We start from the raw sequence: 25,522 nt of genomic DNA on the forward strand, positions 1-25,522 counted from the left end.
GGGGCGGCGGAGCGGCGGGCCGGCGGGGCGGGGGCCTGGGACCCCCCGGGAGGGGCGGGGCTCGGGGCCGGAGACTTCTGGACTCCACTGTCCGGCTGGGCCCCGCCGGTGGACCAGCGAGCCGCGCGCGGGGTCGCCCCAGGGGGCGCGGGCGCAGGGGGCGCGGGCGCAGGTGGCCCGGCGCCCTGTGGAGCCCTGGCGCCCAGGATCTGAAGCAGGTCGATAGCGGATCGATAGCTCCGGCAGCACCATGTCTCGGGCGGCCAAGGCCCCGCCGGCCGGCCGAGAAGCGGTCGGAGGTGGCCCGGCGAGCGGCGCGGCTGCAGGTGCCGGGGCGCAGTAGCGGGTGCGGCGGGCGCGCGGCCGGGAGGCCCCTGGGCCCCCAGCCCCCGAGACCCAACTCCGGCCCGGGCCCGAACAAGTTGCGCCGGCGGCGGAGAGCCGGGCTACGGGGCCACCGGCCCGCCATGCCGGCGGTCAAGAAGGAGCTCCCAGGCCGCGAAGACCTGGCCCTGGCCCTGGCCACCTTCCATCCGACCCTGGCCGCACTGCCGCTGCCGCCGCTCCCAGGCTACCTGACACCGCTGCCGGCGGCGGCCGCCCTGCCCCCGGCCGCCTCGCTCCCCGCCGCGACCGCCGGCTACGAGGCGCTGTTGGCTCCCCCGCTCCGCTCCCCGCGCGCCTACCTGAGCCTGCACGAGGCCGCCGCGCACCTTCACCTGCCCCGGGACCCTCTGGCCCTCGAGCGCTTCTCGTCCGCCGCGGCCGCAGCGCCGGATTTCCAGCCGCTTCTGGACAACGGCGAGCCGTGCATCGAGGTGGAGTGCGGCGCCAACCGCGCGCTGCTCTACGTGCGCAAACTCTGCCAAGGCAGCAAGGGTCCGTCCATCCGCCACCGCGGGGAGTGGCTCACACCCAACGAGTTCCAGTTCGTCAGCGGCCGGGAGACGGCCAAGGACTGGAAGCGCAGCATCCGCCACAAAGGTGCGGCCGCGGGGCGGGCGCGCGGGGGGCGGGGGGGCGCAGGCCGCTACGGTCCCTCCCCTCGGCTCCCCAAGGATCCTTGGGTCCGGACCCCCTCGTTCTGCCACCGGGGAGACCATCTCCGCCCAGAGAGGGCGCTGCGACTCTGGGGCTGCCGCAGGGACACTCCCCCACCTCCCCGCCCCCCACCCCCCGCCCCCAGCGCGGTCGCCTTGGTGGACCCGACCAGAGCGCCCTCGGCCTCCGCCGTTACCCCAGCTGCAGCCGCGGTGCTCTGGGCTCCCCCGAGCCGGCCCCTCCTCCCACTCGGAAGGTCTTTGCGGGATTCCTGAGCTTTGCCGCCCAGGGGAAGTTGACGGGAACTCGGGAGCCTGCGGGAGGCCGGCTGGGCGGGACTCAACTTCCCTCCGGGGTCGGGGAGCCACCAGGTTCTAGCGGGAGTAGAGGAGCATGCAGGCGGCCGGGGTGCGGGTGCGAGCTGCTGGACGGAAGGGGAAGGTGTGGGGGTGTCGCCGGCAGGTGGGGGCGTCGGGGGCGCGCGTCGGGGCGGGGGCGCGCGCGGAGCTGGAGCGCGGCTGGGCTGCGAGCAGCCTGCTTGGAGGAGATTCAGGAGTCTGGCTCCGAGGCGCGATGTGCGGGCGCCCGAGCAGGCAAGCGGGGGAAACTCAGGGAGCGTCAGGGGCGGGGGTGGCGATGGGGGTCGTTAGAAAGTTAGGGACCCAGTCGCGCTGGGCTTTTGGGTTCGCGGCTCTGCTGTGGCCGCCCTCTTCCCGCTGCGGGTTCAGGCAGTTCAGGACCCCGCGGCGCCGCTCACCTGCGCGCAGGCTCGACCTTCCCCGGCCGGGTTCCCAGTTCCCCCGGATCGGCTTGGAGAGGGCAGAGCGCGGGAGGAGGGACGCGGGGGGCGGGAAGGATGCCGCCCTGGGTCAGGGGAGGGCGCTTGCCCGGATTTTGAGTTTCTGGGCTCTGCAGATCCCCGCGGCGTCCGCGAGGGTAGGGTGGGCAGCAGGGCTAGGTAGCGGGTTCGGAAGTTGGATGTTCGTACACGTGCCAGGAAGGGGAACCGGCCTTGCAGCTTACTGTGCCCCGAAATTGCGCCCGCGTGCGCCGGCTTCCCCTGGCCCCAGCGCTGCTCTCTCATCGGTCCTGCCTTGGCTCTCTTCCCAGGAAAAAGTCTGAAGACGCTTATGTCCAAAGGGATTCTGCAAGTTCACCCTCCGATCTGCGATTGTCCAGGCTGCCGAATATCCTCCCCGGTGGTGAGATGTGGGAGAAAAGTTGGGGCTTTGAGGGTCTTCCTTCTCCCCTATGGAGCTTGTGCCTGTTTTCTACGATCCAGAGCCCTAACCTCAGCCCTGCCGGTGTGCAGGAGTGAGCCCCCAAGGGCAAATAGGGAGACTTTGCTTTGGGTGGGAACCCTGGAGGAGGCCTATCTTCAGATGCGGGGTCTGATGGCTGCCTATCTTGGAGCCTCTCTTGGGAGCCTTGGAGCTGCTTCTCCTGATGTCCTGGGGACAGTCTAGGCTGTAAAGGTCTCCTCCCTGGACAGTGCCATCCAAGTGTAGCCTAGGGACCTTACCCTGTCACAGGTCCTTGTGGGGAGGGGTGTTGTCACTGGGTCAGCTGGCCCGGCTTGGGAGAGGGGCTGATCCTAAGGTAACACTTGTCCTGGGATGTGACACTGTTGGCAGGCCTGGGTGTGCATTCTGGGGTGGTCACAGCTTGGATGTGGTTAACATGGGTTACCATCTGGGATGCCAAGAGCTAGAACCCTGCTGGGCAAAGCCCTGGATACTCAGGAGAGTCTGAGTGAGGGTATAACCCAGATGGGGGCAGAATCTGAGCAGTGTGGGCCTTTGGTGGCAAGAACTGGAGATGGAGGCTGATCCAGGACCCCGAACCCAGTGTAGACGTATATCGGCCCCCTCTTTGGCCTAGGGGAGCAGCAGAGATTGGGGTTCCGGGCCTGCCCCTGAAGTACTTTGAGCTGCTAGGGGAGAGCCAGTTAGGGCCCCGGCTCCTGGGGGTGGCTGGCATTGTGCTGCTCTCCCTGATGCCATCGGCAGCACCCTCACACAGAAAGGGGTGAGAAAGGACCCAAGACACCCACTTGAGCTTCTTTACTTCGGACTGGAAGTAGGAAGGACGAAGGGACGCTTTGGTTTCCTCGTGGACCCTGGAGGCACGTAGCCTGGGCAGACTGGGAAGCCCCAGACACAGCTGTGAAGACAGACACCAGATCAGACACGCAAGGGCGCTACAGCCATGCCTCAGGGTGTACCCACCCCACACACCATGCCGTGGACTTGTCACCAGAGTGTGTACGCACAGGCAGCCCACCTCCCACCCTAGCATGGTACCTGCCTGGGGCAAAACGCCAATCTCCCTCTCCACTTAACCCACCTTTTTGAGCAGCTGGTACTGGAGAAGAGTCTTCTGGGCACCCTCAAGGGTAGCCTGGGGTTTCTGTTCAGACTGGAGGGGCCCAGCCTGTCTCAACCCACCCCCTCCAGAGGTCTTTCAGAGGAGTGTTGGTTCAGGTGGCCTGAGCCCAGTATCGACTTCCCCAGGACGTTGCTTGGACTGGGGAGGGGTGGAAAGTTCAGGCAGGGATGCGGCCGCAGGCTTGGACTGCCTGTGGTCTGGGGGTCCCCGGTCCCTGCCCTGTATGAGGGATGCCTCAGACCTGGGCCTGCCTCTCCTGAACCGGATCCCTTCCAGGCCCATCCCGGTACCCCTCGCTTAGGAAGGAGCGCCACAGTCCCTCCTGACTTTACGGCCCCACGTTTGCCACATAGAGATTGTCTTCCTCCATCCCCCACAGCCAGGCCCAGAGGTACATACACTCCTCATGGTCACAGACACCTCAGGGGCACAGTAGAGGTGTGCCTATGATGCAGGGGTCACAGCCGGGCAATGTGGCTTTCCTGTGCCCACCCTTGCATTCTGGGGAGCCTGTGCTTTCAAATCTATGTGCTGCTGCGCGGGGATGAGGGGTTGAGGTTCTGGGGGTGCGTGGGAGGAAAGTATGCTCCCTGTCCTTGATCAGGGTTAGGGCTGCCCATCCTGGTCCCTCTTCCTCCGCTTCCCTCCCACAGGAGCACCTCCGAGAGCCGCCACAGGCCAGCATAGGTGGTCTGGCCTCATCCTAAGTGGCTCCCTCCTTCTCATTGTCTCACAGATGAGAAGCAGAGGGAAATACATTTCCTTTTTTTTCTGAAGACGGTAGCTTAATTAAAACAGAAAGGCAGGAGAGGAGGTCCTGGTGCTTGGGCCACAACAGGCTAGAGAAGGGCAGAGCTGAGTGGGACTTCCCAGCTGTGCACACTTCGGGCAGGGCAGAATGTTAAAAACATTCCCCTTGGAGCATGCTGGCTGGCACAGAGGGGGCGCGGGGACCAGACAGGCCCTTCTGCTTGCAGCTTTGCCCACTCTCTCTATTGCTGTTAGAGCACAGGGCCCAGGCCAGAATCTCCGAAGGGGCCACAAAGCAGGCCATCTCATCTTCCAGGCCAACCCTCAGGCTCCATTGCCCCACCTCACCCCACCTGACCCCAATGCCATCCGGTGTATCTCACTGAGTGTTGCAGAGAGGAACACGGAGGGCAAGTATGGGGGAGACTGTGGCTTGGAGAGTCTGGAGGGGGGACCTGGAGAGGGGGTAATTGTGGTCCTCAGACCTAGCGAAGAGAGAAGACTAGGGCTCCCTGGCCCTCTTGGGAACACTGCCCAAATCTGGAGCTGGGGTAGGCTCGATCTGAAAAGAAAAACCCTTCTTTATTCTGGAGAGCAGGACTAGAATGGCCGCACAGCTGTCCTTTAGGTCCAGGGTGACATTGGTCCAGGGTGGCATTGGTCCAGGGGGACATTGGTCCAGGTGACATTGGTCCAGGGGACATTGGTCCAGGGGGACATTGGTCCAGGTGACATTGGTCCAGGTGACATTGGTCCAGGGGGACATTGGTCCAGGGGACATTGGTCCAGGTGACATTGGTCCAGGGGACATTGGTCCAGGGGGACATTGGTCCAGGGGACATTGGTCCAGGGGGACATTGGTCCAGGGGACATTGGTCGTTGTCCTGGCAACAGAAAAGAGGGTGTCCATGGGTCCCCAGGTGACTGAAAAGATGAGAAAGAATTAGATGGTCCCAAGGCCCTGTCACCTCCGTGAAACAGCAACTCCTTATTAAAGAAGAAAAAGTTTCCTGCACACCAGAAAATAATCAATAATTCTTCCTCGTCCTCTGGGGCAGCGGGGCCCAAAGACCCTGGAGGGAGCTGCGGTGTGTGGTGACCTTGTCTGGTGTGTGCACGTGCTCTGAGCAGGGACAGGCTCGGTAGGGAGTGCCCCCGTGTCTGTGCACAGGGCCTGCCTTCCTGCTCTGACCCCCACACACGGCACACGCATCAGCTCCACATACTCCCCACATGCGCGTGGGGAGGGAAGACGTGGGTGTCATGGAAGAAACCGAGTAGCTGTTTCTGACCCAGAAGGTGGGCTCCCTCGGGGCCCATGGGACAAAGGGTCTAGGCTGGGAAGGGCTCCTCAGCAAGTGACCTGTGAGCCCCAGGCCCACAGTTTGCAAGGGGCCAGCGGGATCAGGCCCCAGACTCGGGCTTCGAACCACCCCTGGAGCCCCCGCATGGCACTAGCAGAGCAGAGAAAGGACTTGGCGTTTGTTGGGGGTTCAGGCAGGAGCTGTGTGGGATAGCTCAGCGGACACACGCACACGGAGGCAGCTGCACGCTGAACACGCTGCAGAACGCCGATGTACTGTGTTGTGCAAACGTGGCCCCTTGGGGCTCCCTGGAGCTGGGGAAAGCAGGGGTCTGCCTCCAAGTGGGCATCTCCACACTCAGGCTGATAGCCTGGGGAGGGAGCCAGGCTGGAGTGCAGAATCTGGACACAGAAGAGTCACGAGGAGCCCGGCCAGTGCCTACAGCCCTCACTCTGCCCCCCTGCTGGCACGGGGGCCGGGGCAGACCCAGGCCTCACCTCTCTGCTCACTGGGACTCCGTGGACCCTTGGGCCTGTCCTGCAGGCTAGAAGCCCTGTGGGCAGGGCCAGCTGTGGTGCCTCTTTGATCTGAGTGGCTGCTCTGAGGGCTTCTGTGGCCTGCACCTGCCTGAGGGGTGGGCCTGGGGTGGAGGCCTCCCAGCAGCTTGAGGGCCCCCGGCTCAGCCTAACCTTCCTCTCTTCCCTCCGTGCCCAGAACCGGGGGCGGCTGGCGGACAAGAGGACAGTTGCGCTCCCCACTGCAAGGGTCCTAAAGAAGGAGCTGACCCCCAGCTTCTCACCCAGTGATGGTGACAGCGATGGGAGTGGCCCAGCCTGTGGGCGGCGGCCGGGCTTGAAACAGGAGGACACCCCACATGTCCGTATCATGAAGAGAAGGTACCTTTACTAGCGACCAGGGTGGGAGGGCCCATGGACTCTGGTTGGGCATGTCTAGGTGGCTGAAGGCCAGGCCAGGCCAGGGTGATGGCCTTTTGCCCCGGGGACAGGGCTCAAGCTTAGCTTGTCAGGTCTTGGTATCTGCTGAAGCTGAGAGAGCCTGAACCCTGGATGCCAGGAAGCCTTGGCGAGAACCCACCCTGCCCCCACCTGGAGGGAGGGGGTCGATGTGGCTCCATGTGGGGAAGGGAGGGGCTCTAGGAAGGGCCAGAGGCTCCAGGAGGAGGGTCGGGGAGACCCGGGAACGGAGGGCCAGGCACCACCACAGCCAGGCAGAGAAAGGATCTGAGCAGCCCCCCCCCCCCGAACCAGCCCCTAAAACTCAGGTGCTCATTCTTCTTGACAGGCGGTGGCCCTCCTGGCTCTCCACTGTCCCTTCCAGGCTCCCACGGTCTCCTGCCCGGCAGAGACACCTCCCTCTGTCCACTCTTCATCCCACCACCTCCGTGGTCTGCCCACTCGTTTGTCTGTCCTGCCGGCGCGTGTTGCTCACCTCGAGTTTCTGCCTTTTTCTCTTCTCACCTAGTCTCTGAGCACGTTCCAATTTCTCCTGCCCTAAAAGAACCCTCCCTAACCCCCAACACCCCCGCTTCCCAGGCCTCATGCTCACGCTTGCCGAGGTGACACACCCGCAGTCTTCGGCCGCCATCCCTCAGCCTGAGGGTCTTTCCGGGAACAGTGCTGTGAGGAAGGGGACAGGCCCAGGGCAGAGCTGTGTCCTTACTGGACCTCTCGGGCCGGCCACCCTCCTACCTACGGTGTGAGGCAGGAGGCCCACTGGCAGCAGCTGGGACCCAGGAAGCCATGCCCACTGGGACGGCCCCTGGACCACGGCTGCCGGTAGCAGCCCTGGGCCTTGCTCCCTGACCGGTCCAGCCTGGTGGAGCTGCTCCAAACACACGGAATTTGGTTCAGTTGGTGGCTGATGGGCGGGAGAGGCTGCGGCCCTCACCCAGAGCCCAGTGTGGCCACTCTTCTGGGTTCGCTGCCCCAAGAAGGAGAGCTGTGGCGGCCTCCAGTCTATCCTCTGGATTCCTTTGTCTGCTGAGACCAGGTGTCGGCTCCTGCCCCATGGTTCTGCCCTGGCGGCAGCCACCGGCTGGTGGAGCTGGTACAGGAGGGCAGCAGAGACAGATCCAAGCCAGCCCAGTTCCCTGGGGGCCGGTGCTCTGGGGCAGATGAGGGCTATGCCATCCACAAGCCCTGCTATTTGGGTACCAGACCCTGGAGGCCAGTCTGACCCTCTGTTTCTCTCCTTGCAGAGTCCACACCCATTGGGACGTGAACATCTCCTTCCGAGAGACGTCCTGCAGGTAGGGTCCGGGCCCGGGCCGGGCTGATCCCCACACACTCTGCGTGGGCTGGACAGCGCCTTGTTGCTCCCTTGAGCCTGCTTCTCAATCTCTCCAGCCACCATCCCTCCTCCCCTCCATACTCTGTGCTGTGTCTGTCTGTTGGTGCCCAGGCCCTGACAGCAGTGAAAGTGCGGGTTCTGGGCACCACCTGCCTGCACGGGACTGGCCATTTGAGTCGGTCTGCCCAAAGAGGACGCCATGACCTCCCCCTCCCACCCTCGCAAAGACCCACCAGGAGACGAGAATGGTGATGTGTGCATGGGGTCTCCTAGTGCAGAGACATTCAGTAGGGACAGAATTTGTCTGCGAAGATGTGTTAGAGCAAGGGAAGGGAATGTGGGGGGGGGGGTGGGGGGTGGCAGGTCTGGCCCCATCAATTGCTAGAGGACTTTGGGAGCCGAGCCTATGGGACGGGGTGCTCCAGGCAGTGAGGGGCCGACCGAAGTTCTTGAGCAGAGGGGTGACAGAGTGTGTGTTTCCATGGGGTCCTTCTGGAGGCCCTGCCCGGGAGGTTGGAGGTTTGCCCCAGGCGGCCGTGGTTCAGGCTGTGGCAGCACGATGGAGGGCAGGGGACTACAGAACCAAGGAGATAAAAATGAGGGGACCTGAAGAGGAGGTTGGGGGGACATTGGGGAGACCCAAGTTCTAGATTCCAAACGAGCCAAAGATGGTCAGTCTGTGGGTAGAGCCCAGGCTGTGGCTCCTGGTCTATGGGGTCAGGTCTTAACCACAGGGAGGGCAGAGGAAGGGCCCAACCAAGGAGGCAGCGGGCACCCAGCACAGGCCCGGTTTCCTCAGCCAAAACTGAGGGGCCAGCCCCCAAGGTGGGAGCTTGTCCTCCACACCCCCAGCCTGGCTCTGCGCCGTACGTATTATTATATACGTCTCTGAGAACAGCGAAGTCCTAGAGCCAAAGTACAACGAACACATCTTTCAACTTACTTCCACCTCTCTTTGAAGTTGCCGGCGCAACTGAGCATTTTCATGACCCGTGATGAACATGGACAGCATTTTATGAGCGTTTTGCTTGGGCAGCCACAGGGTGAATATGTCGGTGAAGCTTCTAGCGAACCCCAGGAGGCCCCTCCAGTCCTACGTGACCCTTCCCGCCTCCTGAGCACCCCCCGGCCTTGTAAGGTGATAGAAGGTCCCAGGAGCCCAGACGGAGGTGCCCCGGGACGGAGCCAAGTCCGAGGGCGTGGGGCCCCTTCAGTCCGCACAGGCCTGGGGATGGTTGGGATGCTTTTCTGGCGTTTACCCGAGAGGAGACTGTAGTTGGGGCAGGTCTTCCAGCCTGTTTTCTCCCCTGCTGCGGAGGGGGTCCCTCAACGTTGGGCCAAGGAGGGCTGCAGCCGGCAGCTTGGCCTCTCCGTCTGTCCTTCCTCTCTCGTCGGCCATCTGTTCTCGAGGCCCTGTCCACTTCTCTCTCTGCTATGCCCATCCTGTCTGTCCCTGCGTCCGTCCACTCAGTAGTGCCGTCTGTCCAGCTGTCATCATGTTTCACTCCGTTTGTCCCTCTCCCACCATCCATCAGTCTTCATCTGTCTGTCCCTCCATCTGTCCATGAGTTCCATCCACTGGCCCAGTGGCCCACTTGGAGCTCCTGCTTCAGCGCCGGAGCACCCCCAGCAGCTGGCAGGAGACCTGGCCCCTGCCCTCCTGAGGCCCCTGCGCCGGCTGGGACATGGGCAGGCACTGAACAGTAGGACGGTCAGCTGAGGGAGCCTGCAGGAGGCCAGGACGCCCCTCTGGGGGAGAGGGGCCGGAGGGGCCAGACCCTTCTCCCTCAACCTTCTGGCGCACAGCCTCCGGCACGCAGCCGCTTCGGTCACGCGGGCTCTCCCCATCACCCGCTGCCACAGAGCCTCCCGGGCTTGGGCCCTCGTGCACAGCCAGGGCAGACAGTGTTTCTATGGCCGCAGGAGCCCAGACTTGGGACACCCAAGGCAGAGTTTGTGTGTTTTCCGCCTGGTGTTTCTTTATCTAAAACCTGATCGTTTGTTCACTGAGTGGCCAGAACGTGTGTTCCAGAGGCAGGCAAGGCTGTCTTGGGGCCCCTGGGGCAAACCCTCAAGGCAGAGAGCAGGGATGTGGTGAGTGGCGGTGTCCTGATTCCCACCAGGCCTCACCTCCATGTTGCCACGGCACCACCCAAGTGCCTGGCTGGCCGGTGAGTGACAGAGCTGATGGCTGGGTGGGGGCGGCAAGGGAGGGGTGCCGTCCGGGCGCTGTGTGGGCGCTGGACGAGGGGTTCATGGGGAACCAACGGATGGGACCCCTCCTCACCTCCTGTCTCGGGGAGTTGGTCCACTCCCTGTGGGAGTCCTGGGGACACCAGAATTGGATCCCCTCACAGGAGATCTCGGAGCAGCGTCCAGCCACCGCCCACCCCTCCCTAGTGCTGAGGACAGCACTTCTCAACACCCTCGCTCTGATGAGGATGATAAGGGATGAGAATTGCCGCCATTAATCCCATAAAGTACTTACTCCCACCCGACCTGCCCTCCTGGGACAAGGGTGGGGGCGGGGAGAGGACCCGCCTCTGGGTCTCCCAGAAGCTCTGGAGCCCAGCCCCGGAGTCTTTGGGGCTGAAACTGATCTGCTTAGGGGCCAGCCTGGATTAGCTGCAGCCACCCAGGCCAGGGGGGCTGGGGGCTATTTAATGAGGTTTAGGGTCGGTTCCCAGGTCATTCCGTGGAGGCCCCCTTGCAGCGGCCCAGCGGGAAGGCTGCCCTGACACAGGTGGGCCGGGGAGCAAGGGGGCGGGGGCAGGGGCAGTGCCAGGGCCATCCCTGCCCCTCCTCTCCTCCATCTTGACTTCTGCCGCTCCAGGCTGCCTCTGTTCTGAGGCAGGGGCCCCTTCTCTATGCCAAGAGCCCCAGGAGCAGACGGAGTAGGGGCTGGTCGCCCACGGTCCCACTGACATTTGCTTGCTCTGCCCTTTCTCTGGGACTCTGGCGTAAGCTCGAGCCGCTTGAGCAGAACCAAGGAGTTAAGCGCACTTTTGTTCCAGGCCCACACGAGCCCGGTGGCTGAGGCTCTTAGCTGGGAGCCTCCGGGGGAGGGAGAGCCCCGAGCACACCAGGGCTGCGTGTCGGCGTGCACGTGTGGCCGCACGCTCTCGTGGCCCTTGCGTGAGGGTGCGTGTGTCCCTGCGTGTGTGCTCACATCTCACTGGCTGCAGGGCTGTGGTCGGAACCTTGGTTTCCGCGTTGGAAGAGAGGGTCTGTGGGTGGCTGCCAGCCTTCCTTGAAAGAGTGCGTGTGACTTCCTTGATGAAGCAGCTGGCCTGGGAGGAAATGCCAGAGGCACGTGTGACAGTGGCATCCTCTCCCGTCACGGCTCCTCATGAGCAGACACCCCCTCGTCGGGTGACGGCCAAGGTCGCTGTGGGGCAAGCGTGGCGAGATGGAGCTGGGCTGCCGGTCCCGGCACACACCCTCCCTGGGAGTTGCGGCGGGGCCTGAGCGGAGGGCCCCGTGCCCTGCAGACACCTGACAGGTCCTGGTCCTGGGTGAGACCTGCCTCGGTCACACCCACTGCCTGTTCCCCTCAGGACCTGTGGTGGGGACGCCTGTGTGTGCGCTGCCACAGACCACACAGGGGTGCACACTTCCAGACTGTTCTCTGGCCCTGCACGGGCACGTGCTTGAGCTCAGTCAGGCACGTGTCGGGCCCGCGGCTGGGCCCGCAGCCTCCTGGGGTCTCACCTTCGCTGTCTTGCTCCCCCGCAGCCAGGACAGCGACCTGCCCGCCCTCCTATCCAGCGTCCATCGCAGCCGCCACCTCGTTATGCCCGAGCACCAGAGCCGCTGTGAATTCCAAAGAGCTGGTGTGGAGCTAGGCCTGGGGGCCACAGGTGAGGAGCGGGGGGCAGAGGCCACGGCTGCCTGGGCCGCTGTGGCTGAGCCCAAGGACAGCCTGCCCTGCCGTCCTCCGGCGTCTCTGCTCAGCAGCTCCGGATGCCGCCACCCCCAGCAGCCTTGGCCAACAGCCAGGGAGGCCGGCTGTCCCCTGGGGCTCCATGGGATGGTAATTGTGCTAATCCAGGCCAGCCAGGCAGACAGGAGGCCAAGGCAGTGGTCCCACCGTGGCTACTTCTGGGGTGGGCTTGAAGGGGTCAAGGCCACTGCCACCCCTTTCCTGCAGGAGCAGAAGCAGGGACAGGGTAAGCTGGGGCTTCCCTAGTCCTTGATAAGGGTCACACTCACTCACAGACACAGACGCACAGTCCTAAGACGCCAGCATGGACCCAGGGGGAGCCCCTCACAGTCCTGCATGGCCCTTCCTGTCCAGGGTCCGTTCCTGTGGGAAAAGGACACTCCCACAGGCTCGGAAATGTAGCTCTTGAATGGCTCAGTTGAAGGCAGGGACAGGCTGTGTGCATGAGAGCATCCGCCAGCCCCACAGAGCTCAGGCTCCTAGAGGAAAGGGGACCATCATGGCCCAAGAGATGGGGGGCTGCCATCTGGACCTCTGCAAGGGGGGGGAGGAGAGTGCTGGCCCAGGAGCTCCCGTGGTCATCTCAGAGGGTCATCTCGGAAGGACAGCTCCTGGGGGCAGTAGGAGCTTGGGACGAGAGGGCAGCTGGGGGACCCAAGCCCTCCCCAGAGCAGCAAGCGGGAGAAGACTTGGTGGTGCAGCTGTGCTGCAGAGAATGGGGCATGGCTGCGTGCGGACTGTCAGAGCAGCAGGCAGGGGCCCCTGCAGCCCTGCAGCCCCAGGGCAGGAAAGTCTCCAGCAGTGGCTCTCAGAAAAGCTGGGCAGGAGATGGTCATCCCCATTAGTGCCCCCAGGCACACCTGTGTCTGGGAAGGCCTTTGTGGGGTGGATGTGAGGGGGCTGCTTCTGGAGCCTTGTTGGAGGCCTTCGAGGCGGCAGAGCAGGCAGCTGATAAAATCTAATTGCCCCATCGATCGGCTGGAGCCACGGGAGCCCCACAGTGATTGAGACATTCTGAGCCAGCAGGCCCTCCCCCTGCTGCCCGCACACAGGGAGACCTCGCAGTACACGGGCACGAGTGTGCAGGCGTGCAAGCAGGCACGTGTGCCCTGCTCCCTGCCGGGGCTGTGTGCTCGGGGCCGTGGTGTGGCCCAGGCACCCAGGGCACTCTCTGTCTGGGTGTTCCCCTCTCCTTTATGCCGCAGTGCAGGGCAGGCGCTCAGGCACGCCACGGGTCACGGGCGCTGTGCGTGAACTGTCACATGTGTGTACTGTGTCTCCTTGGGGCTGTCGTCCCCCACTGGCTTCCACTTGTTCCTGTCGGCCCTTGGGTGGGGACATTTGCCTGCTGTCCCCTCCTCTTGCTTCCCCAGGAGCCACCTGTCAGTCCCTGTTCCCACAGGAACGGACCCTGGACAGGAAGGGCCATGCAGGACTGTGAGGGGCTCCCCCTGGGTTCATGCTGGCGTTTTAGGACTGTGCGTCTGTGTCTGTGAGTGAGTGTGACCCTTATCAAGGACTAGGGAAGCCCCAGCTTACCCTGGCAGCACCTCACTGCGGCCACGGGGCTGGGTCTCACGGGGGGGTCCTCCTTCTCCCTCCTCTCCCATCAGAGCGGGGCCCACCCCCCACCGTCCACCCCTGCCCCGCAGCAAGGCAAGGGGGAGTTCCCACTGTGGAGGAAGGGAATGGGACTCCGGGAAGTCAGAGTGCTGGATCGGGGGTGTGCAGGAAGGGGCCTGGGCAGCGGGTGTGGACCCAGCCCCAATCCCCCTCCAGAGCCCCCCCACCAGTGGGATGGTGTGGCTCTCCTACCAGCTGGGCCCCGATGCCCCCAAGCTGTTGGGGGCCAGCTGTGGCTTCCTCAAGGGGCCCTTCTGCTGGGTGCGTGGCTCCCTGTCCTGCCAGGTCACTGAGGTAGGAGCCCTTCCGCCAAGCAGTAAGGTCCTCGTCACTCTCGGGGCAAGGCCTGGGCTTGGGCTGCCGAGGTGGCCGAGATCGATAAGTTATTAGCACCATTCTGTCAGCTGTAAAGTGGGGATTGATTGGCCTCTCGCTGCTGCCGCACTTCCCCGGCCTGATAAAAATGACAGATTAAGGGAATAAGAGAAAGGAATTAGGCTCTGGGAATTAGGCTCTGGGAAGCCTGCCTTGCTGAGGTGTCCCGGCAGGCCTGGTTCACAGCGGGGGTAGCCCTCACCCACCCCCACCCAGGCAGCCTCCTCAGGTTGGAGAGGGGGCGAGACCACGGGCTCAAGCCCGGAGGCCAGCACTGTGGTGGACCCCGGAGACCAGGACATCTGCTGGGCTGTCCATCAGACACCCCATCCCAGGCCTTGAGCTCAGGAAGGAGGGATCGGGGGCTGGGCTGGAGAGGGGCTGATTTGGGGAAACAGATGAATATAATTTGGAGGGAGGACATGGGAGAGTTGCCCCCCCCCTCCCAACTACTGTGGCCCGGCTGTATACAAGATGAGAGTGTTCTTGTGCCCTCACTGCTCACAGCCCAGCAGGCAGGCGGGCAGGTGTGCGACAGGCAAGACCAGAGTGCCAGCTCGGGCCTTCCAAGGCGGGGAGGCGTGTGACCGAGGTGGAGGTGCCCAGGAGTGGGTGTGGCAGGTGTGCCTAATCTCGGGGGCCTGCCTAGCAACCTCCCTGAGTGGACAGAGGCTGGGGTCCTCACCCCTGGGAGGGAAGGTGACTTCCAGGCTAAACCAAACCTTCGGCTCCTCTTTGGCAGAATGATCAGGAGGGCCTGAGAGTTTGCACAGGAGACCAGTCTGGCTGGGCAGGGGCAACAGGGTGCCTGTGGACTCCTGAGTTGCCGCCTGACTCTACTGCCACAGATCCTTCATCACATACATACATACCCCAAAATCCAGGATCAGAACCGTCCCTTGACCTCTCCAAACCCTGGCAACATGTCCTTTGGCTGAAGGCCTGGGACCCTGGACTGCAAAAGGTTTTGAGTTGTCTGGGATCCAAGGGCACCTGGGCCATGATGGGTTAGATACTGGGCTGAGCTGGGGCTGGCTGGGACTGAGACCTGGACTGGGTCCCTCTTGGCCCCTGGACCGCCCAGCCTTCCATCCCCTCCAAGCCTGGAGATGCGTGAAAGGACTCACTCTACCCTCCCCAACAGGTGACCTGTCGGGCAAGAGGCTGGGCCGCTCCCCCCACAGCAGCGGCGACTGCCCATTGGAGAAGAAGGCGCGGAGCAAGTCACCCCAAGGTGGAAGCTCAGCTTGGAGGTGGGGGTGGGGGGGGCGGACAGGCCACGGAGGAGAGAGGGGTGACTCAGACCCCGTGCAGGGCGGAATTGGCCCAGCAGCAGGTTCTAAGAGGGGAGGTCTTGCCTTTTGTGCAGCAGCACCTGGAGAACCCCTCAACCCCTCACCTTCTTCCCAACAGAGACTCTGTTGCTGCCAGAACCAGGGCCCAGCATGGCCCCTGAGGACCACTACCGCAGGCTTATGTCGGCCCTGAGTGGAGCCAGCACACTTGAGGACCCCCAGCGTCTCTACCACCTGGGCCTCCCCAGCCACGGTACGTGCCCCCACCCTACAGCACCATCCCTTACCGTGTCTGCCCGTGTGTGCTGGGCTCCGGCCATCCCTGGAGGCCTCTGCTCAGCCTGGCAAGAGGCCCTGGGGTCTGGGGCTGCTGACGACGAGACTGGATCTGGATGCGGATCTGCCATTAGCCTTGTGGGTGAGCACTGAAGGGAGATTCCCCCCTCCCTCTGCCCAGCACCCACTTGTTTGAGAAGATCTGGGGGACCCCCCACCTGCATACCCCTGCAGCCCACCCCGCCATCTCCCACAGACTCTGCAGCAGGGCCAGCCCTCCGTGTGACATGCCAGCACAGTCACCCACATCCACAGATGAGGAGACTGAGTCTGGGATGAGCCCCCGTGAGAGTAGAAGGTGGGGAACGAGCCAGGCCTGCCCCCCTCTCCAGTGCTCACAGCACCTCCTCGTGCCCCGTGCCCCGGCCGGTGTGCTGCAGCCCTTCCTACTGTAGGGGCCCTCGGGGTAGTGCGTGAGAGTGTGCGGGACACCTCACCTGGGGACAGCCTGGGCCTCTGTGTGGAAGGCGCCAGGAAGAGGGAGGCAGTCGGGCTAGGACATCCAGAAGGCAGGATGGGGAGCGGCTAGGCTGTGGCCAGCAGGACGTAGCTGGCTGGTGCTCAGCAGAGCCCCGGGGGTGGGGGCGCAGTCCCTGCCCCCCCCCCAGTTCCCCACCCTGTGCTCACTCTGTCCTTCCTGCCTCTCACCGACACACCTCACCACCCACCAGCTGACCAGCTGCACCCTAGCCTGCAGACCCCAGCCCACGGTGCTGCCCCCAACTTGGCTTTTCTGGCTGGAGTTGGGTGAGGAGTGCTGGGAAAGGGGGCAGGATTTCTTCTCCTTACACAAGGCACTGTCCCCCAGGGCAGTCAGGCACCGAGAGCCTGAATAATTCACCAAATGTTAATAATTTAAAAATCTTCCTTTTTAATTGCTTTCCCTGCCCTGCCTGGGGCCCGCTCGGCTGGCCTGCGCGGGGGAGGGGGCGCCGGCCACCGGGGAGCAGCGCCGGGAGCCGGGCTGTCAATCTCGGCCCTGCGCCGCCGCCCCCGCCCGCGGAGCCGACTGTAAATAACCGAGGCCGCCGGGCGGGCGCGGGGGCGAGGGGCCCCGCTGGGATCGATGCAGGCGGCCGAGCCGGCTGGGCTCTGCGGGCTGGCACCCGGCCCGGGCAGGACCCACCTCCGCTTTTCGGGTAATTAATTTATAAACAGGCGGCGGCGGTGTCGGCGGAGCCTGCACAGACGGGGGGGGGGGGGGGGGGGGCTGCGGGGAGGGGGGACTCGGAGGCCCGGCCCTGAGCTGCACGGGGGACCCGGATGGGGAGCAGAATGCTAGGCGTCTGGAGCGTGCACTGCGTGTGACCCAGAAGGGGGGTGGCGGGGCACTGTCAGTACAGGTTGGAAACCCCTTCCCCAGGGGGCGAGCCTGCGCCCCAGTCTTGCGTCTCTGCACAACCCTTCCCCTCAAGGCTCCTGCAGCCTTGCTGGCCTAACCTCTGAGCTCCTGTCTGTATGGACATTCAGGCGCCGCGGAACCCCTGCCGTGGGAGCCTTTCCCTCCCTCCCACTGCACTCTGGTTATGGAAATCCCCAAATCCCTCTCAAGGCTTACCTGCCACCCCCGGTACAGGCGGGTGCGTCCCAACCCCCATCCCCGGCACCACACAAAGCTAGTCGCACTGTAAGGGTTTGGGTCCCCAGTCCCGTGGCCTTCGGTTCATCTTTCTGCTCCCATGACCAACCGGCAAGGGCACTGTAAGGGTGTGCTCTCAGTGGCTTCTGGTCTCCTCGGTGTCCTTCGCGCGACAGGATTGGGTTGTCAGAGACCTGGGGTAGCCTGGCCTCTGGGTCACCACGGACCCCCTCCCCCACTCCCAGATCTCCTCAGAGTCCGGCAGGAGGTGGGTGCGGCAGCTGTGAGGAGCCCCAGTGGCCTGGAAGTCCACCTGCCCTCACCCACGGCAGGTCAGCGTCGAAAGCAGGGCCTGGCTCAGCACCGAGAGGGCACCGTGCCAGCGGGCACCCCTTCCTTCTCAGAGAGGTACTGGGGTGCCCACATCAGAGAGGCCCCCATCTTCTCTTTGCTAGTTTCTTGGACACAAAACTGGGGCGGGTCTTTCGGAAACCTCGCACCTGGTTTCTGCAGGTCACGTCCACGGCCTGCCCCCACTACCTTGTCACCTGCCTTCAGTCGTGCGTTCTCTTCCCCATCGTGGCCACACGCTGCCGGGGGGCTAGAGGGCGCCAGGTATGGGGCTGGCACGGGGTTCATGGCCTGCAGAAAGGTCCTGACACCCACTGAGCTGGTCAGAGGCCCAGAACACTCCTGGAGGAGAATGTGGGGGGGTAACTAACCCCTCTGGGCAGGGTGTTAAGGGTGACTGCCCTTTCTGTGGAGCAGCCGTGGGCCTCACGGAATCCAGGTGCCCTAGAGACCGCTGAGGGCTTTGCTCCCCCAACAGGCAGGTGAGAGGCTGGCGACAGACTGGGGGAGTTCCTGGAGAGCGCGGTGCGGAGGGGGGCAGAAGAGGGGAGCAGGGTGAGGTCTGGAAACCCTTAAGTCGGAGAGCTGGGACAGGGAACACACACACACACACCCCAACCGCGCGCGCGGGCGCCCGGCTGGTCCACCTGCGGAGGCCAAGGGGGGAGCGAGTTACGGGGCGTAATGGGTCGGGCAGCTCCCCCCGGTCTCCTGTCCGGCGCCAGGGTACGCCCCCCAACAACGCTGCCCCCCTCCGCCCTCCTCCCCCCAGCGCTATTTGCAGCTAATTGCGCCCCCCACCCCCCAGCCGCACAGGGTCCACCGCAGGCGGGGAGGCGGGGACCCGGCGCGCCCCGCGCGGTAATTACCGCTGCAGTCGCCGCCGCCCGCCGGGTCAGCGCCTCCGCGCCGCCGCGGAGATTAATTGGCGCCGCCAGCCGGGGGCGGGGGCGGCGCACGACCCGGAGTCGTAACGAGCATCCGCATCGACCGCCCGCGGGGCCGGCAATTAGTAGAGGCGGAGGCGGCGGGGGCGGGGGCGCGGGGCAGTTCCGGGAACGGAGGGGGCTCTCGGGGACCAGGCCGGGGCCTGCGGCGCGCACTTTACCGCCCTGTCGTCCACAGGGAGCTGTCGCAGCCGCCCCCCTTGCTGTCGCCCCAGAATGCCCCGCACATCACCCTGGGCCCCCACCTCAGGCCCCCCTTTCTGGGGGTGCCCTCGGCCCTTTGCCAGACCCCAGGTGAGGAGTGGGCGGGGTGTGCCAGCTCTTTGTGTCCTAAGGGGCCGGTGAGGGAACCTGCCACGAGGCCGTCGGAGTGGGAGCCCCGTGTCCCTGAGCGCGCCCCCACCCCCGCCCTGCTGAAGCCAAGGGCGGACCAGGTGGGCTTGGGCGGCCCTAGACCACTCGGCCACCTGGCCTCGTGGTCTGTCCCCCTCCCACCAGGTTACGGGTTCCTGCCCCCTGCCCAGGCGGAGATGCTCGCCCGGCAGCAGGAGCTCCTGCGGAAGCAGAACCTGGCCCGGTAAGTGCGGGGGCGACCGGTGAGGCGAAGGCGGAGCTGCCGAGCTGCATGACTCACACGACTGTCCGCTCCCCCTGGGTCCAGGCTGGAGATGTCCGCAGAGCTGCTGCGTCAGAAGGAGCTGGAGAGCGCGCCCCGGCCGCAGCTGCTGGCACCCGAAGCCGCCCTGCGCCCGTCCGAGGGCGCGGAGGAGCTGCAGCGGCGCGGGGCCATGCTGGTGCTGAGACACAGCTCCGCGCCGCTGCTGGCCCTGCCCCCCCAGGGGCCCCCGGGTCCCGGCCCGCCCACCCCTCCCCGGGATCCTGTCCGCCGCGCCCCTCGGAAGGGGGGCCCCAGCCTGGCCTCAGCCCACTCCAGTGAGTCCAAGGAGACCACCGGGGCTGGGCTCTGGGCACAAGATGGCTCTGAGGACGAGCCCCCCAAGGATTCAGAAGGAGAGGACCCTGAGATGGCGGCTGCTGGGGGCCAAGCCTCAACTGGAGGGGCCAGCCCTGAGGGGAAGGGGCTTCTCTCAGGGTCCATGCTGCCCCCTCCCCTGCCCCTGGGCTTACCCTATGCCGTCAGCCCCTACTTTCACACAGGTGGGCACCCCCCCTCCAGCCTTAGATCCCTCCATGGGGTGGAAGAAAGTTAGTCCCCACCAGCACCTGGGTCTTACCGAGGGCGTCCATGGGGAAGGGGGGGAAAAGTCCCTGTTAGTCATCAATCCGACATCTCTGAACAATTTGGGCCAAGCTCAATAGACCTGAGTGGGAGAAGAGAGCTGGCCATCGTCCTAGTAATACCACCCCCCAACCCAGGCACCATGGGGGGACTCTTCATGGATGGGGAGGAGGCCACAGCCCCCGAGGACCTCAGCAAGTGGACAGTGGACGATGTCTGCAGCTTTGTGGGGGGACTGGCTGGCTGTGGAGAGTACGCACCGGTGAGGGCGGGAGGGGCCACACACCTTCTCCGTGCCCCTTCCCACCCCAAAGCCCCCCTCCTCGGAAGCCTCGTGTGGGGAGGGTAGGGGTGCTGTTGCATGGGCTCCCCACCCCCCACCCCTTGTCCGTGCTTCTGCGTCCAGCACAGGCATATTCCCAACGGGAAGACCTTCCTTTCGTTTGCAAGTTTCCCCAGCAAACTACAGCAGCAGCTTCTCTCCGGAGAGCCATGAGGCAACCCCAGGCACTGGGCCCTTGGGGGCCTGGAGGGACCCAACAGGGTGGGCAGGAACTGGTCCCAGCACTCAGGCCCTGACATCCCCCTCACCCCAGGTATTCAGAGAACAGGGGATTGACGGGGAGACCCTGCCCCTGCTGACCGAGGAGCACCTCCTGACCACCATGGGGCTGAAGCTAGGGCCTGCTCTCAAGATCCGGGCCCAGGTGAGTGCCTGTGGGGGAGGGGGAGCTGTAGTCTCAACAAGGGCCTGGCTGCACTGAGGCTCTTGGTGGCTGCAAGCCACGGGTCCAGAAGTCCCCCACCCAGGCCCGTCTCTCCACAGGTGGCCAAGCGCCTAGGCCGAGTCTTCTACATGTCCAGCTTCCCTGTGGCTTTGCCGCTGCAGCCACCAACGCTGCGGGCCCCCGAGCGGGAGCTCACCTCTGGGGAACAGCCCCTGTCCCCCACAATGGTCCCCTCCCCCTATGTGGGGGGCCATCCCCCTGCTGGCCAAGCCTCTCCCAAGCAAGAGAACGGAACTGTGGCTCTGTTCCCAGGGCCTGCAGAGCCCCCCCAGCCTCTGTGCTGAACTGGTGGGTGAGCGACCCTGCTCCCTAACCCTCCAGTGCCAGCAGCTCTGATGCAAAAGACCCACCCCACAGCTTGCTTTCTTTTTGATTTGGATGCAAAAACACAAAGAATTTTTTTAAAGGAAAATGTGAGTTAAGAGGAAAAGTTTCCAAAACTTTCTGGGGGTGGTCACAGAGCCAGGTGCAGACAAGCCTGGGGACCCACACCTGAGCCCAAGCACAGGGACTCCATATCCTGGGTACCTGCGGACAGACCAAAGAATGACGAAGGACACAGAGGCGGCCCATCATGCCACACGGGCGGTGGCCGTGCCCGCCAGCTCTGTCTGGAACTGGGACTGCTCCTGGCAGGCCTCTCAGCAGACTGCCATTGGGGCAGAGGTCGGGGCAGAGCGCCGCCCCAGGTCAGCTCCTTGCAAGGTCTTGATGCCTCTGACCCAGCACTGTGGGGGTGCAGCAGTAGACACGGGCTCCACAGCCACCACTGCAGGGGCCGCACAGGGTTCGGTACTTTCTGGTCTTCCATGTTGGAAAGATAAAGCCCTGTGCGCCATCGGCTGCCCTTCCCCCCACCGCAGCATGCGCCCTGACCCTCAGGCTCAGGGCCAGCCAAGAAGCTATGTGCCCGACTGCCCGCTGAGTTGGGAGCCGTGCACCGCAGTCCCTGCAGGTCCCCAGGCTGGCAGCCCTCAGTCCTCCTCGGAGAGCTGGAGGTCTTGCAACTCGTCCTCCGGCCCCTGGGCCAGCCGCCGCAGCTCCCGGAGGCCCAGGACCGCCTGTGTGTCCGGGCCTCCATCTGCAGGGAGAGACCAAGGCTACATAAATCCCACTTTATCAGGGAGAAGCCAGCCTTGGAGATTACTCATCACTAATTAATCACAGCCCTAATTAATTTACTGTGCCACTGTTACTGGCGGCCAGAACCAGCGGGAATGGAGCAGCTGGCCTGGTATCCCCAAGGAGCATGTGGGCCCAGCTTAGAGCTGCCCTCCCAGCTGGCTGCCCTGCCTGCCCGCCCCGCCACACCCCTGACACCCTCGGGCTTCCGAACAGGCAGGCTCAACAGGCCACGCACCACCCCTCACGCCCAGGAACCGCATACCTTTTGAATTGCCAGCCGCTTCTTGGCTGCTACAGCTGCCCTCCTCCTCCTCTTCTTCCTCCTCCTCCTCCTCCTCCTCCTCCACCCTCTGCCGAGCTCCTGGGGACCCAGGCATCCCTGGGGACCGAGAAGAAAAGCCCATGGGAGGGGGCCCGCCCGCAGGTGCTCACTGGGGGCGGTTAGGGGAGGAGGCTGGGCCAGGCTCACAGCCCCACACCCACCCACCTTTCACTCAGGCCCCTTTGGGCAGGTAGAGAGGATTCCCAAGTGCCCAGAGTGAGAGCAAGGGAACAAGGTCTGGCAGCACGTGTTCCAGTGCCAGGAAGCCCTCCCCCAAAGCAGAGCGGTAGAAGGGCCCCAGCGGACAGGAGCGGTCAGGTGGAAGCCGGCACCCTCTTCTGGGTCCATGAGGCAGCTTAGAAAGCCTTCCAGGCCCACCGTCCCCTTCCCCACAAGGAGCTCAGGCCCCTACCTGTCTCTGAGAAGTCCATGGCACTGTCTTCCCCATCACTGTCCAGGTCAAAGAGATCCTTAAATTCCACTCGGTCTTCATCCTTCCTGTCTCCCACCTTCCGCCGCTTTATCTCTGGCAAGTTCAGATCTTCCAGCTGGCAGGACCCAGAGCCAGAGCAGGAGGCGAGGGTCATCGTCAGGAGGCTCAGAGAGCCCACCCCAGCCCAGTCCCCAACCTGCCCTGCTTCAGCCCCAGGAACCCCCTGCACCCCAAGGCTTAACCCTAGCCATGGCTAGGCCACAGCATGCGGCACACGGCAGGAATCCGGACCGCGGCTCCTGTCTCCCCGCCTGATCGCAGTGTCCTGTTCCCTCCCCCAGGCCCCCTCAAGCTTTGCCTCCCAACCCGTCCCCCACGCAAAGACTCTGTCTGGCCACTTTTTCTAGCCAACTCTTGGTCCACATCACGGGACAGGACTCCAGGACAGCCATCCCACCAGGCAGGAGAGGAGGCCCCAACCACACGCTGGCCACAAGGTGCCATCAAAGGTTCATTCACACCCACGGGCTGGAGGCCCAGCTGCAGCCCCTCACCTTTCTGCCTCCAAATCTTCAACCATCCATCTCAGAAATGACAGCAGACCCACAGTGACCGCACAGGACAGACAGTCACAGGCATGCCCCTCAGCATGAACCTGTCCCCTCGAGTCCCACCATCCCACACCCACTGGCCAGGCCCAGACTCAGAGGCATCGCCCCTCCTGTGGCTCCCTGCCTCCACTTCTGGTGCCAAGGTCAGTCCAGCCACTCACTCCCCCAGAATCCCCAGCTGCTTTGGCCTCCAGCCACCTCCATCTGCAGGTCATGAGAGAAGCAGCCCCCCACCATTACCCAGCGCTGCAGGACAGCTGCCCCCTCAGAGCTTCCGCTGGAACACAGGCCCCCACCCATCCTGCCGACGTCGTCCCTGGGACTGTCCCCTCCCACAAGCCCCTTTCCCCACTCTGGTGTCACAGCCAAGGAGCTGGATCCCAGTATCAGAGCAACCCAGGGGGCCATGCCCACATCCCCTCCTTGACCCCCAGAAACGTCCCCTGCAGACACACCCGCTCTTTGCCACTGATCTCCAGCTGGATCTCTCGCTCCCTCAGCTTCCGCCACTGGCTGTAGTACTTGGTGAGAGGGGTCCCCTCCTCTCGGGTCTGCTTCTCCCAGGCATCCTGCGGGGAGAGGTTCGGGATCAGCCCCACCCTGCGCAAACCTCCAAAGCCCAGCCGGTCAGGACTGGCGCCCTCAGACAGTGCCGCCGGCCCCCCTCCCGACCGCCCAACTGACCACTGCATGCTGGTCAGCCACGGCGAAGGGGGCCCCCTGGCGGCGGCTGCAGATGTACTCCGCATTCTCCTGCACCTTCTCCAGCAGCTGGCGCAGCTGCCGGCAGTAGTTGGCCACCTTGCACTCCCGGAGGAAGGACTTCAGCTGCGGAAGGAAGAGGGGCTCAGACAAGGTCCAGACACAGACCTGCTCTGCACCCCACAATCCGTCTGGGCCTCACATGACCAGAAGGAAGAGACGGGACAGCAGGGAACGTGGGTTCATGTGTCGCACAGCTCTGGCTATGGGGAACCCTACTGCACACACATGGGGAGGGGACCCAAGTCCACACACCAGATTTGGGGTGGGGGGGTGCTGCATGATCTCTGGTGCCTGGGCCTGTGGGGGCTGGAGAGCAGACGGCCCATCCCACAGGCCAGGCAAAGGCACGGCAGCAGTGGGGCACCACGGGGCTACCCTCCAGGTCGGACCACCCCCAGCCGGTCTCTGTAAATAAAGTCGAACCGGTGCGCGTCCAACCTACTCACTCATGCGTTTCTGTGGGTTCTTAGAACAACGACTGGAAAACCTGAGCAGCTGTGAGAGAGCCCGTGACTGTGAAGTCTAGAACACTTACCATCAGATTCTACCAACAGAGTCTGCAAAGCCCTGTTCCACACTGGGACCCCTGGGACCTGGAGCCCAGAATTAAAGGCTGGAAGACACAGCCAGCCCTGTGTCTGGATGCGTCTCCGGCCAGCGCGGCTCTGGGGAGAGCAGCCCAGCCCAACTCGCCGAACAGGCCTCCGGCTGTGCAGGTTGCTTCTGCCCACCAGCACCAGACAGGGACAGGCAGTGCCACCTGGTCCTTTCCATGAGAGGCACCTGCCTCCGTGAGATGGAAAACATCTGGCCTGAAAGCAGACGGACCTTCGACAGAGGCTAGGCTTGGCTCCTGGCCCTGTGTGGCTGTGACAAGGATGCCTCCCTCTGTTTGCTCCGTGAATGGGGAGCCGAGCCCATCAAGCAGCTCTGTCTGCTACACGGGGGCAGGCCGTCAAGGGGTCTGGGAAGGGAAGGTGGACCTAGACGGTGGGTACACACCTGCAGGATGGCAGGCAGCGCCAGCTCAGGGAACGCGATGCTGTGGGCCTGGCCGTGCAGGTACTCCAGGATGAGGTCATACAGCTGCTCCACCAGGCCGTCCTGGGCAGCAGGGAAGAAAGAAGGTCGGGGCTGGGGAGACGGGAGCTCCGCGCTCTTCCAGAGCAGTCCGATGTGTCCACTCAGTCTGCAGGGTGGAAACTGGAGGACGGGCCCCCACAGCCTCCCAGACGCCACGCTCACACGCGCACACGCTCACACTCAGTGTGGCTGAGGCCAAGAACACCATTCCCTCCCATCCCAAGAGACCCAGGAAGGTCCACACGAACTCCACACTCAGCTGACCCCTGCCACCCTACACACTGACCTCAGTGCCCTATGCCATCCGGCTGGGACCCCCACCCAAGGCATCTCTCCACGCCCCTCCAAGGAGGCCAGCCTCACCCGATACGCCTTCTCCTGCAGGTTGACTTTGGACAGCTTCAGGATCACGGTGAAGTTGATGGGCTTGGAGCTCATGCGCCCTGGCCTCCTGTTAAAGTCCACCTGCTGGAAAACCTATCCCAAGGCCACATCAGCCCGGCCTGCTCTGCCGCATGCCCCACTGTGTCACACTCCACCCATATCCTGGGTTACAACAGACCCAATGTGGAACCAGGGACGGGCAGCCACATGCAGTGCCAGCCCTGCGGGCCCCCACACCCCCTGCCATGCAGCACTCGGGCCTCCGAGGCCATCACTTTATCCCCGACTGGGGCTCTGGCTGAAGGGAACGGGACCAGGAGCGCACACATGCTATCGACTCCTTCCTAAAACTAGGCCAAGAAGCTGTAAAAATCAACATCTAGAGACCAAAGAACCTGCACACAGCCACGGCCACCGCAACGTTCTCCCCCTGACCGCACCCCCGAGGCCTTGGGCCAACCCCAGGGCTGCATCCCCAGGAGCATCTCCGATGAAGGTCTGGAGCGCCACCACTCCTTCATCCTCCACA

The 25,522-nt window shown here is 64.0% G+C and overlaps 2 protein-coding genes and 1 long non-coding RNA gene across 4 annotated transcripts in view; 1 reads left to right on the forward strand and 2 right to left on the reverse strand.

Moving 5' to 3' along the window:
* On the forward strand, positions 1-20,682 carry SAMD11 (sterile alpha motif domain containing 11). 2 transcript variants are annotated; one of them, XM_059138275.1, is made up of 14 exons: positions 1-984; positions 2,152-2,243; positions 6,198-6,379; positions 7,702-7,752; positions 11,529-11,653; positions 14,879-14,968; positions 15,148-15,282; positions 17,190-17,352; positions 18,421-18,536; positions 18,741-18,819; positions 18,904-19,400; positions 19,620-19,744; positions 20,079-20,189; positions 20,309-20,682. In XM_059138275.1, exons 1-14 carry the CDS (start codon positions 468-470, stop codon positions 20,552-20,554), a joined length of 2,529 nt encoding a protein of 842 aa, XP_058994258.1. In that variant the 5' UTR covers positions 1-467; the 3' UTR covers positions 20,555-20,682. The 2 variants fall into 2 exon arrangements, with proteins under 2 accessions (XP_058994258.1, XP_058994259.1); XM_059138276.1 differs by having other exon boundaries at positions 2-984; positions 18,904-19,175.
* Positions 11,772-16,569, reverse strand: LOC131810390 (uncharacterized). The gene is made up of 3 exons (XR_009345565.1): positions 15,317-16,569; positions 13,552-13,813; positions 11,772-11,937 (listed from the first exon to the last, which is right to left on the reverse strand). It is a non-coding gene; the product is annotated as an uncharacterized LOC131810390 (long non-coding RNA).
* NOC2L (NOC2 like nucleolar associated transcriptional repressor) overlaps positions 20,682-25,522 on the reverse strand; it is a 14,092-nt gene continuing 9,251 nt past the window's right edge. Inside the window, exons 14-20 of the mRNA XM_059138277.1 lie at positions 24,973-25,086; positions 24,529-24,630; positions 23,446-23,589; positions 23,217-23,330; positions 22,130-22,265; positions 21,658-21,774; positions 20,682-21,351 (exon numbers count right to left, since the gene is read on the reverse strand). Coding sequence (XP_058994260.1) covers positions 21,245-21,351; positions 21,658-21,774; positions 22,130-22,265; positions 23,217-23,330; positions 23,446-23,589; positions 24,529-24,630; positions 24,973-25,086 — 834 coding nt within the window. The 3' untranslated portion in view covers positions 20,682-21,244. The remainder of the gene's footprint in view (positions 21,352-21,657; positions 21,775-22,129; positions 22,266-23,216; positions 23,331-23,445; positions 23,590-24,528; positions 24,631-24,972; positions 25,087-25,522) is intronic.

Source organism: Mustela lutreola, chromosome 10 (assembly GCF_030435805.1).
Source record: "Mustela lutreola isolate mMusLut2 chromosome 10, mMusLut2.pri, whole genome shotgun sequence".
Classification (NCBI taxonomy): domain Eukaryota; kingdom Metazoa; phylum Chordata; class Mammalia; order Carnivora; family Mustelidae; genus Mustela; species Mustela lutreola.